The 16,805-nt window shown below is 47.7% G+C and overlaps 1 protein-coding gene across 1 annotated transcript in view; it reads right to left on the reverse strand.

Moving 5' to 3' along the window:
* Positions 1 to 15,253, reverse strand: part of prkg1b (protein kinase cGMP-dependent 1b) — a 367,427-nt gene extending 352,174 nt beyond the window's left edge. Inside the window, exon 1 of the mRNA XM_055647248.1 lies at positions 13,833 to 15,253. Coding sequence (XP_055503223.1) covers positions 13,833 to 14,143 — 311 coding nt within the window. The 5' untranslated portion in view covers positions 14,144 to 15,253. The remainder of the gene's footprint in view (positions 1 to 13,832) is intronic.
* Between the last annotated feature and the right edge of the window lie 1,552 nt (positions 15,254 to 16,805).

Raw genomic sequence — 16,805 nt, forward strand, 5'->3', positions numbered from 1 at the left:
AATTATAAATTGTCCCGAGTGTGTGTAGGATAGTGTTAGTGTACGGGGCGATCGCTGGCCGGCGCGGACTCGGTGGGCTGAAGGGCCTGTTTCCGCGCTGTGTCTCTCTAAACTAAACTAAATAAGCAAAACATCACTCGACGACTTACCCACAAGCATTTCTGGAAGCCTTTCTTAATGACACACCAGATAACAAACTGCCTGTGAGGTTTAGACCTAGTAATCCCACTTGGCTGTGTAAACACACTAGAGGATATACCCAACAGTCACAATATTGGCCGTGGGGATGTGGAAGGGTGATTAAAGCACGTCTATTGATTGTAATGCCCAGCGGTGTGTGAACATTATGTTGTCCACACGTTTCAATAACTTTCAAGTCAAAGCCAGCCACCCTGTTTAACAGCTGGACACATCCGCAGAATGCCGATGGCTTGAGTTCCCAAGTAATCAGAGTAGAGTTAGGCCATTCGGCCCATCGAGTCCGCTCTTCGCCATTCATTCATAGAAACAAAGAAACATTGAAAATTGGTGCAGGAGTAGGCCATTCGGCCCTTCGAGCCTGCACTGCCATTCAATATGATCATGGCTGATCATCCAACTTAGTATCCTGTACCTGCCTTCTCCCCATGCCCCCTGATCCCTTCAGCCACAAGGGCCACATCTAACTCCCTCTTAAATATAGCCAACGAACTGGCCTTAACTACCTTCTGTGGCAGAGAATTCCATAGATTCACCACTCACTGTGTAAAAAATGATTTTCTCATCTCGGTCCTAAAAGACGTCCCCCTTATCCTTAAACTGTGACCCCTTGTTCTGGATTTCCCCAACATCGGGAATAATCTTCTTGCATCTAGCCTGTCCAACCCCTTAAGAATTTTGTAAGTTTCTATAAGATCCCCCCTCAATGCCATCATTTGCCAGCTCCTGTCAGAGCTAACATACCCCTCACAACACGGACTCACACGGTGGCTGCAAACACTTCCGACGTTCGTTATACAACTATCCAGTTCAGATTATTGTCACGTGTACCGAGGTACAGCGAAAAGCTTTTGTTGCGTGCTTTCTGCGTCAGCAGAAAGATAACATATGGTTACAATCGAGCCATTAACAGTGTGTAGATACATGATAAGGTAATAACGTTAATGCCAGGTAAAGCCAGCAAAGTCTGAACAAGGATAGTCCGAGGGTCATCAATGCAGTAGATAGTACTTCAGCATTGCTCTCTGTATACAAGATAGTTACATGGGTAGGACATACTTAGCGGGATATGGGCCAAATGCAGGCAGGTGGGGGTTGAGTAGATGGGACATGTTGGCCGGTGTGGGCAAGTTGGGCCGAAGGGCCTGCTTCCACGCTGTATCACTCTATGACTCTAAGTACCTTGTACATATGCACCACAGGAAACATAGTGTCCGATTGCAACATGGCTTGGTTTGACAACCGCTCTGCCCAAGACCGCAAGACTGTGCAGACTTGTAGATGCAGCCCAATCCATCACAAAGCACAGACGATAGGCACAAAATGCTGGAGTAACTCAGCGGGTCAGGCAGCACCTCTGGAGAGAAGGAATGGGTGATGTTTCAGGTTGAGACCCTTCTTCAGATTGAGAGTCAGGGGTGAGGGAGTCAAAACATCACCCATTCCTTCTCTCCAGAGATGCTGCCCGACCCGCTGTGTCTATCTTCGGTGTAAACCAGCATCTGCAGGTCCTTCTTACACAGGGAACAGACGTTCTACCATTGATCCCATTTACATTTCACGCTGCCTCGGAAAAGCAGCCATACATACTTAAAGACTTGTCCCACCCCAGTCATGCCTTCTTTTCCTTACTCCCGTCCGGCAGAAGGTACAAAAGCTCGAAAGCGCGTGCAACCAGACTCACAAGCTGCTTTTTGCCTTATGTTTTCAAGCTTCTGAACAGTTCTTCAATGAGCTAGGTTGCTGTTTGATTCACTTCTATCCCAATGAGGACATTGGACTCGTCTACGGAACTGATGCAGTTTAGTTTCGTAGGGTGATACAGTGTGGAAACAGCCCCTTTAGTCACCCAACGATCAACCATACACTAGTTCTATCTTAGACTCTAGGGACAATTAACTTACAAACCCGCACGCCTTTGAAATGTGGGAGCAAACCAGAGCACCCGGAGAAAACCCACGCAGTCGCAGGGAGAACGTACAAACTCCGTACAGACAGCACCTGTACACATGATCATACCCAGGACTCTGGCGCTGTGAGACAACAACTCTACCGCTGCGCCACCGTGCTGTCCCACTGTGTTTCATTTCTGAGTGGTTTGTTGATTCCACTTTCATTTTTCACACCAACTACAAAGACTGAGTCATTGATAAAAGTATGACCATACTCTTGTAACTTTTTTGATGCAGCACCACTTCCACCCAATATTTTTAACAACCTGGGAATTCTTGTCAATTACATTCCGGTAGTGTTTATCGATCGTTGTGTATGTGGGCAGATTAATGAAGCCTCTCCTGGCATGATACCGAATGTATAGCTTCATGAATAACAGCATGGATGGAGCTAATGACCAGTCTCAGGTTTTCAGTCCATCCACACAGTTATTGGTCGAGGATGATGCCTGAAGATAGATGCTGGAAGAAGCAGCATGGCGTATTTTTGGAATGCACAACTTGAAATCCCATCGGCGAATGCCGAAAATGAAATAATAATAATAATATTAATAATAAATGTTATTTATGGGCGCCTTTCAAGACTCTCAAGGACACCTTACAAAATTTAGTAAACAGAATACAAAACATGTAAGCAGAATGAAACAAAACAAAAAATAACGACAAAAAAAAATAAAATAGTAAAGACATCAACAATACACAATTCAAAAACACAATTCAAAGAGAGAGCAGCGGCAGCTAATCGCGCCAGCGTTCACTCTCCCTTCCGGCAGCCATCTTGGAAACGGAACAATAAGGATCTTTAACATAGAAACATCCCCCCACCCCATAGAAACAAGAAATTAGGTGGTTGGCCATTCGGCCCTTCGAGGCACCGCCATTCAATATGAATGGCTGATCATCCAACTCAGTATCCTGTATCTCTCCATACCCTCTGATCCCCTTAGCCACAAGGGCCACATCTAACTCCCTCTTAAATATAGCCAATGAACTGGCCTCGACTACCCTCTGTGGCAGAGAGTTCCAGAGACTCACCACCATCTGTGTGAAAAAAGTTCTTCTCATCTCGGTTTTAAAGGATTTCCCCCTTATCCTTAAGCTGTGACCCCTTGTCCTGGACTTCCCCAACATCGGGAACAATCTTCCTGCATCTAGCCCTGTACCATTATGGGGGAAGGCACAATGTCCAGTCCCCATCCCCAGTTCACCCATAGTCGGGCCAATTGAGGCCTCCACAGTTGCCTCTACGGAGGCCCGATGTTCCAGGCCGTTCTCGCCGGGAGATGGTGCTCCGGCGTCGGGAGAGTCCTCACAGCGGCTAGGGACACCTGGAACGGCCGCTTCCTTACCGGAGACCGCGGCTTCCGAAGCCGACAAGGCCGCGACGGTTGGAGCTCCACCACTGGCGATCTCATCGAGAAATCCCAGGCTCCCGATGTTGAAGTCAGCGCCGCCGCCCGCAGCTGGCCGCTCCGCACACTCACAGCTCCGCGATGGTTTTATCGGCGGTCTCAGCTCACCGGAGCTCCAGCGCAGCGACCCAGGCAAGGCATCGCACGCTCCGCTCCGCGATAGCGATCCAGCGCTGTGCCGCTGCCGAAGCCGAGGTGCTCGGGAAAACGCCGCTCCAGGCCCGCTGGTAGGCCGCGAGGACGGGTCGACGGTGCAGCCCGGAGAAAAGCTGCCTCTCCGACCAGGTAGGGACCTAGAAAGTAGTTCCCCCCCCCCCCCCCCCCCCCCCCCCCCCCCCCCCCCCCCTCCCACCACATAAAACAGTCTAGACCTCCTAAAATCAAACACTGAAACTCACTAAAAATTAAAGAAAAGAGTGAAAAAGACTGGCTAGCAGCCGTGGCCCAAGATGGCGCCCCCTCATGAAAGAAGCCAAGTTTAGATCCTCAGGATACAATTTCCTTCCGAAGTCTTCAAAGCAGTGGCAGGGGCAGCAATGTGATAGAGTTGCTGCCTTAAGGGCCTGTCCCACTTTCACGACCTAATTCACCACCTTTTTTTACTCGTGGACATTTTTCATCAGGCTAGAAAAATGGCCCGACCTGCTTGATGCCACGAGTACCTACGACTAGCATCACGACCTGCTACGACCTACCTACAACCTCCTACGACCTCCTACGACATCGTGACGACCATGCTGCGAGTGTGAGTCAAGGGCAAACTCGGCAGAGGTCGTGAATTAGGTCATGAAAGTGGGACAGGCCCTTTACTGCACCCGAGACCCGTGTTCCATCCTGACTACCAAGTGTGTGCACGTTCTCCCTGTGACCACATGGGTTTTCTCCAAATCCTCCAGTTTCTTCCCACACTTCAAAGACGCGCAGGCTTGGAGCTTAATTGGCTTCTGTAAATTGTTCCTAGTGTGCAGGGTTGAACCAGTGTGCGGGCGATCGCTGGTCGGCACGGACTTGGTGGGACGTTAGGTCTATATCTCCAAGCTAAACTAAACTAAACAGCGGAAGAACATTTGGGTTTATAGGTTCATTGGCCTCTGGAAATTGTTCCTCATGTGTAGGGAGTTACGAAAAATTGGATAATATAAAACAGTGTGAACAGGTGAACAATGGTCAGCATGGATTCTGTGGGCCGAAGAGCCTGTTTCCATAGATAGTTGGAGTAACTCAGCTGGACGGGCAGTCCCGCTGAAGAGAAGGAATGGGTGACATGTCAGATCGAGACCCTTCCTCAGACGGTTTCCTGTTTCCATGCTGCATCTCTAAAACTAGACTAAACTTTAAACGCGGCACGGTGGCGCAGCGGTAGAGTTGCTGCTTTACAGCACCAGAGACTCGGGTTCGACCCTGACTACGGTTGCCGTCTGTATGGAGTTTGGACCTTCTCTCCGTGACCGCGTGGGTTTTCTCCGAGATCTTCGGTTTCCTCCCACACTCCAAAGAGGACATGACTTCAGAATTAAGGGACAGAAGTTTAGGGGTAATATGAGGGGGAACTTCTTTACGCAGAGAGTGGTGGCGGTGTGGAATGAGCTCCCAGTGGAAGTGGTGGAGGCAGGTTCATTGGTATCATTTAAAAATAAATTGGATAGGCATATGGATGAGAAGGGAATGGAGGGTTATGGTACGAGTGCAGGCAGGTGGGACTAAGGGGAAAAAAATTTGTTCGGCATGGACTTGTAGGGCCGAGATGGCCTGTTTCCGTGCTGTAATTGTTATATGGTTATATGGTATAGGTTTGTAGGTTCATTGGCTTGGTTTCAATGTAAATGGTCCCTGGTGTGTGTAGGGTAGTGTTAATGTGTAGGAATCGCTGGTCTGTGCAGACTCGGTGGGCTGAAGGGGCTGTTTCCGCGCTGTATCTGTAAAACTGAACTAAACTAATGTTGCACTAGAAGTGAAATACTGGTTCCCAAAGATTAAAACAAAATAAATATCGCCTTGGCTCTGTCATTTCTTAAGCAAGGTTAATTTGGAATTCAACATTTTCTGTGATCAAAGCCGATTTTTCGGGATAATGACGATCTTGGTCTTCAAATAAAACCTTCAAGGAAATTGTCCTGCCATATGCCTCTGAAGCCTGGTGTGAGTTTGATAGATTCTGGTTTTAAAACATTTAAACCTAAGAAGTTTATTGGTGTCACTTGGACTGCAATCTGCAGTTCCTTGTCATTACATCCTTTTCCAGGTATATAAAACCATGGAAACATAGAAACATAGAAAAATACGTGCAGGAGTAGGCCATTCAGCCCTTCGAGCCAGCACCACCATTCAATATGATCATGGCTGATCGTCCAAAATTAGTATGTTTAAGAAGAAACTGCAGATGCTGGAAAATCATAGGTAGATAAAAATGCTGGAGAAACTCAGCGGGTGAGGCAGCATCTATAGAGCGAAGGAAATAGGCAACGTTTCGGGCCGAAACCCTTCTTCTGTCTGAAGAAGGGTTTCAGCCCGAAACATTGCCTATTTCATTCGCTCCATGGATGCTGCCTCACCCGCTGCATTTTTGTCTACCGCCCAAAATTAGTACCCCGTTCCTGCTTTTTACCCACATCCCTTGATTCCTTTAGCCCAAAGAGCTATATCTAACTCTCTCTTGAAAACATCCAGTGAATGGGCCTCCACTGCCTTCTGTGGCAGAGAATTCCACAGAATCACAACTCTCTGGGTGAAAAAGATTTTCTTTGTCTCAATCCTAAATGACTCCTTATTCTTAAACTGTGACCCATGGATTCTGGACTCCTCCAACATGGGGAACATTTCTCCTACAAAGTAGATAAGCACAATGCTAGAGTAACTCAGCAGATCAGGCAGCATCTCTGGAGAAAAGGAATTGGTGATGTTTGGGGTCGAGACCCTCCTTCAGACAGAGAGTCACAAACTTTTACGAAGCACAAACATGTGGGGCACCATTTTCTAATATGATATTCTTATATTTCATAGCGACATAATAATCTAAGCAGGTTTGGTAACCTTATATATTTTAACGAATATTCTGTGGGATTTTTCTACCCATATATGCCGTATTAGACTGATTTAATTTTGATACATGTAGGAAGGAACTGCAGATATTGGTTTACACCGACTAGAGACACAAAAAGCTGGAGTAACTCGGAGAATCAGGTATCTCTTGAAAAAAGGGATAGGTTACAATAACAAGTGATCAGAGGTTGAGTAGGAGGATGTGGGGTGATCTTATTGAGGTGTATATAATCATGAGAGGAATAGATCGGGTAGACGCACAGAGTCTCTTGCCCAGAGCAGGTAAATCTAGGACCAGACATATTGTAGGTTTAAGGTGAAGGGGAAAAGATTTAATAGGAAACCGAGGAGTAGCTTTTTCACACAAAGGGTGGCGGGTGTATGGAACAAGCTGCCAGAGGAGATAGTTGAGGCAGGGACTATCCCAACATTTAAGAAACAGCCGGACAGGTACCTGGATAGGACAGGTTTGGAGGGATATAGACCAAACGCGAGCAGGTGGGACTAGTGTAGCTGGGACACATTGGCAGGTTGGGCCGAAGGGCCTGTTTCCACACTGTATAGAAACATAGAAATTAGGTGCAAGAGTAGGCCATTCGGCCCTTCGAGCCTGCACCGCCATTCAATATGATCATGGCTGATCATCCAACTCAGTATCCCGTACCTGCCTTCTCTCCATACCCTCTGATCCCCTTAGCCACAAGGGCCACATCTAACTCCCTCTTAAATATAGCCAATGAACTGGCCTCAACTACCCTCTGTGGCAGAGAGTTCCAGAGATTCACCACTCTCTGTGTGAAAAAAAAAAAGAACCATGAGTATCATTCTGTTACTCTATGTCTAAGCAGTTAGTGAAAAGTGTTCAATATTTAAGAGCTAGTGATGTATACCCTACATCCTATTATAAATTCAATGGGTCACAACTTCAATAAGATGGTTGTTTGGGACCTAAACAAAGGTAATAAAGATGTGGAATGTTATCATCTTACATTGGAATGACCTGAAATTACTCTACCCACGCTAATATACAGTAACAAGATAATTCTACATAATATAGAAAAAAAGACAATGGCATATTTGACAGACCAGCAATGGTTTTGAGTTCAAAATAATTTGCTGAGAAGTTAAAAAATATGGAAGGGACTATGGGCGGCACAGTGGTGCAACAGTAGAGTTGCTGCCTTACCGCGCCGGAGACCCGGGTTCCATCCTGACCACGAGTGCTGTCTGTATGGAGTTTGTACGTTCTAATTTGTGACCGAGTGGGTTTTCTCCGGGATGCTCCGTTTTCCTCCCACACACGGATAGATGATACAAAAGTGGGTGGTTTTGCAGATAGTGAACATGGTTGTGAAAAATTGCAGCAGGATCTTGATCGATTGGCCAGGTGGGCTGAGGAATGGTTGATGGAATTTAATGCAGAGAAATGTGAGGTGTTGCATTTTGGGAAGTCTAACATGGGCAGGAGCAACACAGTGAATGGCAGGGCTCTGGGGAGTGTTGTAGAGCAGAGGGATCTAGGAGTGCATGTGCATGGTTCCTTGAAGTTGGAGTCACAGGTAGATAGGGTGGTCAAAAAGGCTTTTGACACATTGGTCTTGGTCAGTAGAGAGTATTGAGTATAGAACTTGGGAGGTCATGTTGCAGTTGTATAAGACATTGGTGAGGTCACGTTTAGGGTATTATGTCCAGTTCTGTGCACCGTGTTGCAGGAAAGATGTTGTCTAGCTGGAAAGAGTGCAGAGAAATGTATGAGAATGTTGCCAGGGAAAGGTCGAGCAGGCTGGGACCCTATTCCTTGGAGCGCAGGAGGTGGAGGTGATCTTATAGAGGTGTATAAGATCATGAGAGAAATAGATCAGGTAGATGCCCAGAGTTTTAAAGAATCATACTGTGATTAATGCAGTCCATAAAATTGTTGGCTAATCAACAGGATCTGTCCAAAGAGGGATCCCAACATGAAATGCCACCCACCCACGTTCTCGAAGGATGCTGCCTGACTCGCTGAGGTACTCCAGCAGTTTGTGTTCTACACAAGATTCAAGCATCTGCAGTACTTGTGACTAAATCATACAATCTCTACCACTGAGCAGTTAGCCCGTGTAAATGATCCACCTTCGTAGGAAGGCATTGCAGATGCTGGTTTAAACCGAAGATAGATACAAAAAGCTGGACTAACTCAGCGGGCCAGGCAGCATCGCTGGAGAGAAGGAATAGACAATAGACAATAGATAATAGGTGCAGGAGTAGGCCATTCGGCCCTTCGAGACAGCACTGTGATCATAGGTGATCATCCACAATCAGTACCCCGTTCCTGCCTTCTCACCATATCCCCTGACTCCGCAATCTTTAAGAGCTCTATCTAACCCTCTCTTGAAAGCATCCAGTGCCTTCTGCAGCAGAGAATTCCACAGATTCACAACTCACTGGGTGAAAAAGTTTTCCCTTAGGTGACGTTTTGGGTCGAGACCCTTCTTCAGACTGGGGGAATCCAAGAATTAAAGGTTCCGCCTCATATCCCAGGTATTCGTGTCTCTTTCTCCAGATGGAGTATCTCAACGGTGATAATGTAAAAAGGATATGTGTAAAGCAGCATTTGCAGTTCCCTGTTTCGACAGGATTAGAGACTGCCAACTGCCCTGTAAGTTCACAAAACACATCCTCTTCAGATAACGAGAGGAAATTATCTCCTCCATTTAATCTATCGACATAATTCCAATTTATCCTCTGTTCTCTGCAATAATCCACTTACCCGGGGATATTACAATTAGTACCACGCTATTGAAGCCGCTAAATGCATCATATGCTGCAGGGACATCTTTAGTTGAGAAGTTCCACACAACATTGAAGCGTTACACTAGACAATTCACATGTTTGGGTACAGTTTGAATTTTAACTTTACAGACGCAGTGTGGAAAAATGTCCGCGCCGACCAGTCATCACCCGTTCACCCGGAAATTGCAGATGCTGGTTTAAACTGAAAATAGAAAATAAATCTGGAGTAACTCAGCAGGTCTGGCAGCATCTCTGGATAAAAGGAATAGGGTGATTTCACGAAAGGTCACTGGGGCATAGATCCGCACCCACGTGACCGAAAATCTCAAGTGGAGGACATGCTATACATCCGGTACATGTTAGTGGATGGGAAAACACGCACTTTCCCACCCGTTAAAAACATCGAAAATGGACAGTTTTTGAGCTGCAATTTACTAACCAGCACCTGCGGTTCCTTCCTACACAAGGATGGGTGACATGTCTACGTTTTCCTTGACCTCGGTCCTCTTTGTCTCGTTCTCACACCTGACACTTACTGACACTGCATCCCCCTCTCCCCTGACTTCAGCCTGAAGAAGGGTCTCGACACGAAACGTTGCCCATGTCTTCTCTCCAGAGATGCTGCCTGTCCTGGTAAGTCACTCCAGCATTTTATTCCATCTTTGGCGTAAACCCACACCTGCAGTTCCTTCCTACACGGATTTGTAGGTTAATTAGCTTGTGTAAATTGTGCAACGTGCGTAGGGTAGTTAAGGGCCTGTCCCACTTAGGAGACCTAAGCAGCAACCTCTGGTGACCTTGCGCGCCACCCAAAAAAAACCAAGGTCAAGGTGACCTGCAACCGCCTACCACCTCCCACGCATATGTTGAAAACCTTCCTCGACTATGAAGAAAACCGGCTTCGACTAGACCAGCGACTAAAAAATTATTGATTTTTAAAACGGCAAACTATGTTTAGTCGAGGCCGGTTTTAATCATGATGAAAAAATAGCAGCAACCTAGATGAAGCCTCGACCACCGCGGAAACAACTTTCGACCATTAGGGAGAGTGACCAAAACCTCCGGTGACCTCATGGAAACCTTGGGTGGCGGGCAAGGTCACCAGAGGTTGCTGTTTAGGTCTCCTAAGTTGGACAGGCCCTTCAGTGTACGGGGTGATCGCTGGTTGGCATGGACTCGGTGGGCTGAAGGGCCTGTTTCCAGGCTGTATCTCTAAAGTAAAGTGTAAGTGAAGGAAGAGAATAAGTCTCGAGCTTTTCAGTCCATTGCTGCTGCTTCACAATTACAGTTCTTATTTATTCCTTATACTGTAGATCTGTTCCAGGATTGTTTAAATTGCCGCCTCAGATCAACAGCCCGGCAATAAAAAAAAAGCCAATCTAAACCAAGCGCTTCTTCTAATAAACTATCAATTGCAACTGTCAAATTTCTTACCCAGGTTTACTGGTATCTCTCCACAGTGCAGCCATTACCACGTAGAGCTTCCCCATCCTTTCCACAGCTAATCTACCAATAAATCAGTCTGAAGAAGGCTCTCGACCCGAACTGTCACCTGTCCCGGTACTCCAGGGATGCCGCCTGACCCGCTGAGTTACTCCAGCACTTTGTGTCCCTTTATTTTGTAAAACAGCATTTGCAATTCATCAATCTCCACGTCTTGAGTGAGATCCAGCCCATTCCATTTCCAGAAGACCAGAAGACATAGGAGCAGAATTAGGCCATTCGGCCCATCGAGTCTACTCCGCCATTCAAATGATGCCCGATCTATCTTTCCCTCTCAACCCCATCCTCCTGCCTTCTCCCCGGAACCTTTGACGCCCTTCCTAATTAAGAACCTATCAATCTCTGCCTTAGAAATACCCAATGTCTTGGCCTGCACCGCCGTCTGTGGCAATGAGTTCCACAGATTCGCCGTCCTGTGGCTAGAGAAATTCATCCTCTCCATTAAAGGGCACTCTTTTAGAAAGGAGGTGAGGAAGATTAACTTCTTTAGTCAGAAGTTATAGTGGATCCACAATCTAGATCACCCGTTCACAGCTTTGCAGTGGATCCTCACACTTGATCACACACACACACACACACACACACACACACACACACACACACACGGATCTCCCTCTCTCACAGATACACATACATAGACCACTCACTCATACACACACAATATATACACACACACACATACACACACACACACACACACACATATACACACACACACATATACACACACACACACATATGCACACACACACATATACACACACACACACACATATACATACACACACACATATGCACACACACACATACATATACACACACACACACACACACATACATATACACATGCACACACACACACATACATATGCACACATACACATACATATGATCATTCTCTCTCACACACATACACACACACACACACATACACACATATGCACACACACACATACATACAGACAGATCACACACGACACATACATTTGGATCACTCACTCTCTCACACACATGCACACATATGCACACATGGATCACTCACATACACACAGTCACACACATGGATCGCTCTCTCCCTCTCACACACACACACACGCATATGGATTACACACACAAACCACGCACATACAGTGGGTGTATTCACACACTCACACCCTTCCCTCTCACACTTCCTCACCGAGTTACCCACACGGCATCCCAGCACACACTCACACTCACACTCGCCCCGCCAGTACTCGTTGTGCCTCCTCCGTGTCACTGGGCCGGCGGCTGGGGTTTGCTGGGTTGGTTTCCCAGCCGCTCAAACGATCTACCTAGTCTGGCATTCGCAGTGAGAGACCCACATACACCCTCAGCTCCGTGTAACTTCCTTCCCAGACCCTCCAGTCCCTGACATAGTAGCCCTGTTTGTTAATATCTGCGGACTTGTTCAGCGAAAAGATTCAATGAACTGGACTCTGTCTAACACGAAGAAAAATTGCTACACAGCTTGGTTTGTTTGATAACCGTTCTAACTGAGACCGCGACGCCGCAATTACACGAGGATTAGTGTGGAGGAAGGAACTGCAGGTGCTGGTTTACACCCGAAGGTAGACACAAAGTGCTGGAGTAACTCGGCGGGTCAGGAAGAGGCATAGTCCATTAACTCTGTGAGTGAAAGGCAACGTGTTGGGGGACTAACGCTACGTTTGAGAAACACTTAGACAGGATAGGACAAGTTTAGAGGGATCTGGGGCAAATGCAGGCAGGTGGGACTAGAGTAGCTGGGACATGTTGGCCGGTGTGGGCAAGTTGGGCCGAAGGGCCTGTTCCCACACTGTATCACTCCATGACACAAAAACTCAACGACTCAGGCAACATCCGTGGAGGGGAATAAACAACAAGTAGCTTTTCGGACGCCGAAGAAGGGTCACGACCAGAAACATCACCTGTTCATATCCCTTCACAGATGCTGCCTGACCCGCTGAGTTCCTCCAGCACTCTGTGTTTGGCTCAAGGTTCCTGCATCTGCAGTTCGCTACGCCCGGGGGGGGGGGGGACTCAGCAGACCAGCCAGACAGTATTGGAGGAACAGCATCTCATATAAATCGCTTGGGCAGCTTCCCTCAGAAGAAGGGACTCGACCCGAAACGTCACCCAGAGAAACCTCTCTCCGCAGATGCTGCCCGTCCCGCTGAGTTACTACAGCAATGTTTGTGTCTGTCTTGGGTGTAAACCAGCATCTGCAGTTCCTTCCTACACATTCAGATCAAGCTGGGACACAACTAAGAGTGACACTTGGAAACATCTCCCAAATATCTCTACGATCCGTGCCATAACACAACTGGCTTTTTAGAAGCACAAGATAGGTACAAACAAAGACAGGAGTAACTCAGTCCCGTTGAATTTCATTGTCTGTAACGCGTTTTCACCTCACCCACAGCTAACAATGGCCTGTTTCCTTTATCATCGTTACTTTTTTTTGCATTCTACCATTCATTTGTTCTAATATCTCTCTATATCACCGTCCATATCTCTCGTTTCCCTTTCCCCTGACTCTGTCTGAAGAAGGACTCTGCGCTCGAAGCATCGCCTATTCCTTTTCTCCACAGATGCTGCCTGACCCGCCGAGTTACTCCAGCTTTTTGTGTCTTATCTCCCGAGGACAGGAATAGGCGGCGACCCTTTCGGGTCTGGACCCTTCTTCAGCCACCTCTGGGTGACCGGGCGGGAGGGAAGTGGTCGATACAGATGTGATGTGGTTGATAAGACACAACATGCTGGAGTAACTCACTCAGCGGGACGGGCAGCACATCTGGAGAGAAGGAATGGCTGGCGTTTCTGGTCGAGACCCTTCTTCAGACAAGTTGGGGGGGGGTGACCGTGAAGGACGTGGGCAGCGGTGGATACAGATGTGGTGTGAGGTGGGAGGGAGAGGGGTCGCGGTGAATCGCAGAGGTTAGTCGATGCTTACTGTGGGCTCTTCTGGTAGAAGGGGAGGATAACGTGGTTCAAATCCTGGATGTCGAAGGCGGTGGGCTCGGCCGAGATGGCCTGCCGCTTGGTCCGCTGCTGCTCCTGGGGGCACCTCTGGGCTTGGCCCGGCGCCGGTTTCCCGGCCGGCTTGACCACGGAGCGGTACTTGTCCAACTCGTTCTGCAACCTCTGGATCAGGTCGTCCTTCTGGTCCAGTTCCAACTCGAGCTCGTCGATCAGGGCGTCCCGTTGCCTCAACTCCTCGATCTTCTCCTGCAAGGCGTATTGCAGGTCCCGCAAAGTCCCCATCGCAAGATGCACTCTGGCCAACAACAAAACAAAAACTCTTCTGACCTCCCCACTTCCCCTGACTTTGGAGGAGTGAGGGGGAGGGGAGGGGGGTGGGAGAGGAATTTTTTACCCTCTCCTAAAAAAAAAACTTTCCGGTTCGCTGGGAAGAATCCGGTCCCGACGCTTTCTCTTAATGGTGCAAAGAGCCGATTAGAGAGGGGGGGAAATGAATCGGCGGCGAAAGTTCAGCCCACGGCGCGGCCGAGAGGGCGGTGCGGTTTCCCAACAAGTGCTGAGATTAAACCCGTCCGTGTTCCAGAAATCCAGAGTGTAGCTATGAGCCTGTAAATACTCGTCTGTCTCTTCCCCTCTCCATCCCCTCTCTCTCTCTCTATGCCTTCTCCCTACGTCAAAGCGAAAATGCTACAGACAAGCGTGGCGCTCACAGGCTTCCCGCAGTACATGCAAGTTAAACTGTTGCACCTCCTCCCGCAAGCAACCTCTCTCTCCCTTATACCTGCGGCCGCGACAACACATAGATAGATAGATAGATAGATAGATAGATAGATAGATAGATAGATAGATAGATAGATAGATAGATCCTTTATTGTCATGCAGACCTTTCGGTCTGAACGAAATTATGTTGCCTGCAGTCATATACAGAATCAATAATAACAAAATATACAATAAACACAAATTAAACATCCACCACAGTGAGTTCACCAAGCACATCCTCACTGTGATGGAGGCAAAGTCTTCGCACTATTAGCATTGAAAAAGCTGCAACGCGTTTTATTAAATTCGAGCCCAAAAATGTACGTTGCCCCAAACGCAGACGCCGGAGATCCGATCCTGCGGATTTCGCGAGGTCAAAACAAAACGATGAACTGCAGATGTTAGTTACTGCGTACAAGGACACAACTCGGCAGGTCAGGCATCATCACTGGAGAACATGGATAGGTGGCGTTTCTGGTCGAGACCCTTCTTCTCACGTAGCCATACAGTGATACAGTGCGGAGACAAAAGGGCCCTTCGGCCCAACTTGCCCACACTGTCCCATCTACACTAGTCCCACCTGCCTGCGTTTGGTCCACATCCCTCCAAACGTGTCATTTCAATGTACCTGTCTAAATGTTTCTTAAACGTTGCGATAGTCCCCCCCCCCCCCCCCCAGCCTCATCTACCTCAACCATCTACAAAACCTCTCCTCTGGTTCTCGATTCTCCAACTTTGGGAAAGATACACTGTTTGTCAACCCGAGGTACTGATTGGGGATGATCAGCCATGATCACTTTGAATTGCGGTGCTGGCTCGAAGGGACGAATGGCCTCCTCCTGCACCTATTGTTTATAGTCTATACCCACAACCCTCTATATGAAAACATTGCTCCTCAGGTTCCTATTGTGAGGTTATCCATTTTGGTGGCAAAAACGGGAAAGCAGACTATTATGAGAGGGGATCTTATGGAAACTTACCAAATTCTTAGGGGGTTGGACAGGCTAGATGCAGGAAGATTGCTCCCGATGTTGGGGAAGTCCAGGACAGGGGGTCACAGCTTGAGGATGGGGGGGGAGATCCTTTAAAACCGAGATGAGAAGAACTTTTTTCACACAGAGAGTGGTGAATCTCTGGAACTCTCTGCCGCAGAGGGTAGTCGAGGCCAGTTCATTGGCTATATTTAAGAGGGAGTTAGATGTGGCCCTTGTGGCTAAGGGGATCAGAGGGTGTGGAGAGAAGGCAGGTACGGGATACTGAGTTGGATGATCAGCCATGATCATATTGAATGGCGGTGCAGGCTCGAAAGGCGGAATGGCCTCTACTCCTGCACCTAATTTCTATGTTTCTACGATCTATCCCTCTCCACTATTCACCTCTATAAGGTCCGTACGCGTTTTTAAACCAGTCACACTATCCGTCTCCTTTTGTACACCTCTATAAGGTCACCCCGTCATCCTCCTGTGCTCCAAGAAATAGAGCCCCAGCCATGCTCAACGTCCCCATTACTCGGGTGCCTCGAGTCCTGGCAACAACCTCGTAAATCTTCTCAGCTCCCTTTCCAACATCATGCACCCTTAATTCCAGTCACCTATCCGTGTTCTCAAGAGATGCTGCCTGACCTGCGGAGTTACTCCAACACTCCGTGTCCTGTCGAGATAATATTGGTCTCCCAGCGAATCGACGCTTAGATAGGTTTAAGTTGAAGGGATAGATGTTGCAGTCAGTCCGAAGAAGGGTCCCGGCCCGAAACACCACCCTGGCCCATGTTCTCCAAGGATGCTGCCTGAGCAGCCGAGTTACTCCGGCATTTTGTATCTTTCTTTGGTAAACCATCATCTGCAGTTCCTTGTTTCGACATAATATTTGGAATTGTTCAGTCTGTGTGAAAAACGAATAAACTTGGCTGGACTTTGTGCACCTAAACCTGTTTAGATAATGGCTTCAATACAATTGTTAAGACATACAGCAGAATGGTGCAGTTTGAAGCGAGGCAAAAATAGTGAAAGGCTTGGATAGAATGGACGTGGAGAAGATGTTTCCACTAGTGGGAGAGTCTAGGACCAGAGATCATAGCCTCAGAATAAAAGGACGTTCCTTTAGGAAGGAGAAGAGGAGGAATTTCTTTAGTAAGAGGGTGGTGAATCTGTGGAATTCATCGCCACATAAGCCTGTGCAGCCCAGG

Source organism: Leucoraja erinacea, chromosome 15 (assembly GCF_028641065.1).
Source record: "Leucoraja erinacea ecotype New England chromosome 15, Leri_hhj_1, whole genome shotgun sequence".
Taxonomy (NCBI): domain Eukaryota; kingdom Metazoa; phylum Chordata; class Chondrichthyes; order Rajiformes; family Rajidae; genus Leucoraja; species Leucoraja erinaceus.